Source organism: Dama dama, unplaced genomic scaffold (genome assembly GCF_033118175.1).
Source record: "Dama dama isolate Ldn47 unplaced genomic scaffold, ASM3311817v1 ptg000318l, whole genome shotgun sequence".
NCBI classification, from domain to species: domain Eukaryota; kingdom Metazoa; phylum Chordata; class Mammalia; order Artiodactyla; family Cervidae; genus Dama; species Dama dama.
Genome location: NW_026871077.1, coordinates 1 through 6,341, shown reverse-complemented (window position 1 = coordinate 6,341; position 6,341 = coordinate 1). Strand labels below are relative to the sequence as shown.

At 43.8% G+C, this 6,341-nt stretch overlaps 1 protein-coding gene across 1 annotated transcript; it reads right to left on the bottom strand.

The window, feature by feature from the left end:
• Positions 1-317: 317 nt before the first annotated feature.
• On the bottom strand, positions 318-4,199 carry LOC133053799 (poly(U)-binding-splicing factor PUF60-like). Its single transcript, XM_061138272.1, has 6 exons — positions 4,151-4,199; positions 3,484-3,632; positions 1,980-2,133; positions 565-641; positions 409-465; positions 318-359 (listed from the first exon to the last, which is right to left on the bottom strand). Exons 1-6 carry the CDS (start codon positions 4,197-4,199, stop codon positions 318-320), a joined length of 528 nt encoding a protein of 175 aa, XP_060994255.1.
• Between the last annotated feature and the right edge of the window lie 2,142 nt (positions 4,200-6,341).

The window sequence follows — 6,341 nt, the reverse complement described above, 5'->3', positions numbered from 1 at the left end:
ACCTGACGCTGCTGCTCCTCCTGCTCCCTGCACGCCATTGCTGCTGTCTTTCTGCTGCGCTACTCCGCCATTCACAGTAGCACCTGCCCCTCCAGACGCCGCAGAACCTGCTGCTGCTTCATCTGCTGCGCTTGCCCCGCCCTTCCCCGAAGCAGTAGCAGCAGCTGTGCCCGTCTCTACAGGTGTTGCTGCTGTCCCTCCTCCTCCTGCTGCTGCTGTCCCGCCAGCTGTTCCCTGGGCGCTTGGTGCAGCAGCAGCAGCAGCACCGAGGCCAACAGAAGCAGCAGGAACTCCCGCACCAGCAGCAGCAGGACTCGTTAAAGCCGCACCAGGGATTGCTGCTGCTCCTGCTGCTGCTCCTCGCTGGACTGCAGAGGCGAGATTCAGCGTAGTGGATAAGCCTCCAACGGCTGCAGCAGGATTTGCTGCAGCAGCAGCACCTGGTAGACCCATAGCTGCAGCAGCCTGGCCCAAAGGTGCAGCAGCAGCTAATGGGGAGATACCCAGACCTGCTGCTACTCCACCCAGACCCAAATTGTAGCCAGCAGCGGCTAACGGGCTCACGACATTTGCTGCTGATGCTGCTGCTGCTGCAGGCGAATTCCTCATCGCTGTCGCGAAGTTCACTTTCAGCTGCTTCCCTGTAATATAATCCAGAAGCAACACAGCACCAGAAACATGCCTATCTTCGCACAAAAGCCGAAGCACGAGGGGAATACAAAGACCTGTTTATATATATATATATGTACACGTGTATTTACCTGTACTGGAACGTATGCGCACGAGGGATTACGAAGATATATATATATATATATATTTTATATGCGTGTGTATATCCACACTGCGAATATACTGATTTTGAATAGGTACAGATGTATGTGTAGACATATATACAGAGAAAAACAAATGCCAGGAAGTCAGCAGGCCTCCCTGTGACAGCTCCTACATATGTTGCTTACCCACCTAATAGCGTGCAGACAGTGCTCTCTGGTCCTGCTTCTGTCCCGTGCAGACAAAGAGATGTATATAAACACAACGACTGCATGACAGCATAAGAGTCCATTGTGCTTCACACCTCTTTCCTCTTATGTGTCTACCTCCGTAGTTGTCTCTCGCCGTGTCCTCCCTTTACCCACACACAAATTACGCATACAGGCAAGTACAGGTTTATAAGGTACATACGGAAAAGCGCAACGCCTTCCCATGCTGCGCCCCACGTGCATATACCTATATATATATATATATATATATATATATATATATGCGCGTATGCAACAGCTGTATGAAATCAGAGCGGATGTTTCTCGTTTTTACGACTACATTATATGTGTAGAGAGATACAAGTGTAGCTCACATGTTGAGAACAGCTACGCCCTTCCTGCTGCACCGGATATATAAATATACATACACGTATATAACCACACAGCAGCTGTACGACAGTATAGTAGTTGTTCCTAGCTCACACTACAAGATACCCTTGTCTACGTAATCGATTGTCTTCGCTGACTCTCCACCTAGAGAACCGTTTGAAGCCACTGAACGTTACACTAGCAAAACTCGCTGCCCCTGGAATGGCCTAATACGTACATCGAGCCGCTATATACACAGATGGACCCAAATACATATGTGCCCACTCACATGTCTGTGTATATACATACATGCATATATATATATATATATATATATATATATATATATATATGTATACGAGCTAGTCCGTATACATGTACACGATCCTTGTACACAAGGCGGACTTCCACAGATGCGACCTCACGGCCATTCAAACTGAAAGTCACTGCAACTGCCCTGACACGGTATCCATTCGTCATCCATCTGTCTACGTATACATATATATATATATATATATAGCTTAACGGAGCCGTGTACTCACCCACCAGGCCAGATATATATATATATATACGTGAACCGATGTATACGTACAAACATGGATATATGCCACAAGTATATAGACTTCGTACCTGCAACTTCGAAGCCATTCATCGTCTCGATAGCCAGTTTTGCAGCCTCCGGCGTGGCGTATTCGATGAAGCCGTATCCGCGATGTTGCTGTGGATTCTCTTGTGACGGTAGCAGCTGGCAGCTCATTATTGGGCCGAAAACCACAAATATTTTCTGAATGACATACACAAGCAGAAGATGCAAACACATACATATATATCTACATAGATACATATATGCATATATATGTATGCAACATACAAAGACACTGCTGTATGAGCACCAGGGTGCTGTCATATACTCGCGTCTACACATATATACATAATTTCACATACAGGCATATATGCAGGTCTACGCACAGACATATAACATACAAGTGAGCACACGCGTGCACACAATCAACCATTCACACGGATATACAGTCTTAACTCCTGTGCACGCCTGCTGCTGCGCAAGGGCAGAAACGAGAGGATACCTACACACAAATCCATGCGCAGACATCCAAATGCAGAGATCCGCGAAAATAGATCCACCGATACGTACATATCCATATATATATATTTATATACAATGATATACATATGTACGTATCTACGCATACAGATATGCATACGCGAAATAGATCCACCGATATGTACATATCCATATATATATATATATATATATATATACAATGATATACATATGTACGTATCTACGTATACAGATATGCATACGTATCCGGCGGGAAAGCGCAGCCTCTCGCAGTACATATGGAAAGCGTGCGCACACGCGCACATCCGCCTCCAAACATATAAACTCACATACATACAGCCATACATGCAAATATACACACACGCACACATACATGCAGAAGTACATATGTATGTACACGTATACGCACGCATAATCGTGAAGAATCAATACGCCCCACACTTTGCAAAATACGTACTTAGATAAGCTTTTGCTTGTGGAGATACATATATATACATATATATATATATATATATATATATATATATATATATATATATATAGACAGATAGATAGATAGATAGATAGATATACCACGTACATGAGAGCCATGGTACACCAAGAGATAATGCAGCATCTACGTACTTGACCGCCGATTCGCAGATGCTTTCGCAATGCGAACTGATGAAAAGAGACTGCACCGTCCGTCATAGATAAACTCATGCATATAAACATACTTACCAGACAGACTGCACAAGCCTTTACCATTACAGTTCATAGAGTCACACACGCTAGTACAGAAAAAAAAGTACAAGAAGCTAGATAGAACGAATGCATGCGCTAGGTATACTGCGCCTCTTCGGAATCTTACAATGACTCACGAATACAGTGAACCCTTCGTATACCTGTATACATATATATACATATATATATACATATATATATATATATACATATATATATATATCTCAACGTACATATAGGCGAACTTCTGCACACAACAGGAGGGGCAAGGAAGCAAAGAAGCCATGTGTTGATGAAAACAAGGAAACGGAATACTAGAAGACCTACCTTTAAGTCCTCAGACGAGAATCCGAAGGGTACATTTCCAATATAGACACGATTGTTTGCAACCTGCTGCTGCTGTTGCATAAGCTGCTGCTGCATGAGCTGCTGATCCGGTGTTAGTACGGTCGTCTGATTGGTGGCTAGTAGACCAGCTGCAGGAAGCACAACATATTGAGAGGGAAGCGCAGCAGCAGCAGCGGCAGCAGCGAAGGCCCACCACACACAGCATCAAAAGAAGCAACAAGGCATGAGCACATAGCATATATGCTGTAGACCGCGTTGACATACATGTATATATCTGTGTACTTGTATATCTACACTCTCTCTACATCTCTCACTCACAAGATACAGAAGCGGAAAAACCAGCCGTTATAAAGAAGCTGCAGAGACAGCAGCAGCAACGAATGCACCAACGTCAACACGTGCGACAGGAGGTACACCAAGGGTAGAGTAGGCGCCATTACAAAAAGCAGCAAAAGCAAATGTTCATCTTCCTCCTATTCTTCGTCATCTTCGCTACGTAGGACTATATGTACACTGCAGCCAGAACCCTTCACGAAGATCTCAGCCCCTCCAGCGCATGAGTAGGAGGCAAAACCCCTGCCCGGGTGTACATACACCACAGCCGAGCCCAGTGTACATACACCACAGCCGAGCCCAGTGTACATACACCACAGCCGAGCCCAGTGTACGTACACCACATCCACAGCCCTCGTCATTGTCGAATACAGTCCCGTAATTAGAGTCGATCTCTAAAATGTTTATATTCACCACTTCGCTAGGGTACGAAGACCACAATCACCTCCTTACTAATGAGAGCAAATCCGCCCCCAAAGATAGCTACGAAAGTACACATTTGCTTGATACGCGTATACGCATACATATATGTATATACATATATATAGATACATACATGTATATACATTCATATAAGTGTATACATATATATATATATAGATACGCATATACATGTATATACACGTATATAGGTATATATATACAAACATGTTATGTACTGTATCCCGTTCTAAGGTCGGACAGTTCCCTCCTTTACTGCCTTGGATAAGATAACTATACCGCTTCTTTCTTCACATATACACGCACTCAAAAGCCTGTGTGCACCACAGCGACCTCCACACTGGTCGCGCCAAGGCCACTCAAGGAACAGTTACGAAAGTGAACATTAGATAACTAAACTTACACATATGTATGTATACATATATCTACGTATGCCTATATACACGAATACATATATATATATATATATATATATGCACTGGAGATGTATGCGTGCGCCCTATCAAAGCCGGTATTTCCTCGTCACGACCCCCTGGGACGAGGCAGGATAACTAGAACTCTTCTTTCTGCATATATTCAAGCACTAACGACCGTACGCGCACCACAACTAAGCCCTTACCGTGATGAAGCTTCTCTGCAAGAAGAGGAATATGCGGAACATTTTCACTCTAGTCACACTGTAGAGGTGCACGGATTTCTACTGATCCCTATGTACAGCTGAAGATATAAATTTCACATAGTCCTACATACATACATACATACATACATAATATACATACTGTAGTATATGGCTTCTAGTGGTTTCCGATCTTATAGTGAAGCCTTCGTATGGCCTCTGCTCTCTCTTATCTTTCGCTTCCCTCTTACCTTATCGCATGCACATCCCTATAACGCACGTGAAACGTATTGATGAAGAGACAGATACATAGATCTACTTGCATATATCATACTTGTGTATGAATATGTATTTGTACTGTCTACGTGGACAGCTAGTGCCCAGCTGTCACGCATGCATGCTTCCTTTTTACTGATAACTTGTGGCGTAGAATAATCTATTAGCACACACACTGTTGTCTATCCACCAAGCACCAGCAGCTTCTCGCCTTCGTCAAACTTCAGTACCTTCCCTATACCTGCGCTCCTACAGAGAAAACACACAGAAGTCTAAATGTCCTGTGGAAGTATAACGCGAGGCGGGAAGCATGTGTAATAGCGGCCTTCTGAATATTACATACTATGGAATCCCTAGTACTGCATGCAGGGTGATAGTGTACGCTTTGCACAGAAAGCAGACGCGAGCGCAGTTGGTATGTATAGCCTTGCGGCTGCCACAGGGGATGAAACCGACATGCTCTGTATTTCTTCTGTGTGTCGCACGGTACGAGAATACGTATATTTACATATACGCTGGCAATATACGGTCGCTGCATATAAAGCAAATACGACTACATTCATTACGTACTCTCCCATGGCTGCGATACGACTTGGCAACAGCAGGTAGGCTTGTATCCCCTCTGTATGGTTGCGTAGTCCGAAAATACAGAGATTCGCATATATGTTGAACATTCGTGATTGGTGCGTGAAACGTGGAGACGACTAGATCCATTGTGTGTCAGCTTGCGGCTTTGATTCGACATGGATACAAGATATGCTTTATACCGCTTCTGTACGCGGTGCTCTCTAAGAAAATTCATATTCCTACATATATATATATATATACATATATATATATATATATATGTGTATATATATATGTATAAATATGTGTATATCTTGCATATAGGTGGATGTCCACACTTACTGCGTGGGAATAACGCGGCTACGGCTACGGTGCGCTGCCCTTATTCGACGCCTGCTGGTGGCTTCGTGTATTATCGAAGGGAGTAAGCATGCAGCAACTACTAGCTGGCACTGCCCTACTACTACTACTACTACTACTACTACTATTACAAGGACTACTTTTACGACTCCTACATAAACCGCTACTACTATTATGTAGCAGTGAATGTACTGTGGGCTACTTCCACCAGATGAATAGCTACACACATCAACACGATTGTATG

Bases quoted from the DNA above. Each gene is read 5' to 3' on its own strand.
- LOC133053799 (XM_061138272.1), bottom strand. From the start codon at position 4,199: ATGACGAGGGCTGTGGATGTGGTGTACGTACACTGGGCTCGGCTGTGG. The intron at 2,134-3,483 runs GTAGGTCTTCTA...TATGTCATTCAG, and splicing joins TCTCGTCTGAGGACTTAAAG to AAAATATTTGTGGTTTTCGG. The intron at 466-564 runs GTGAGCCCGTTA...CCTTTGGGCCAG, and splicing joins CAGCATCAGCAGCAAATGTC to GCTGCTGCAGCTATGGGTCT.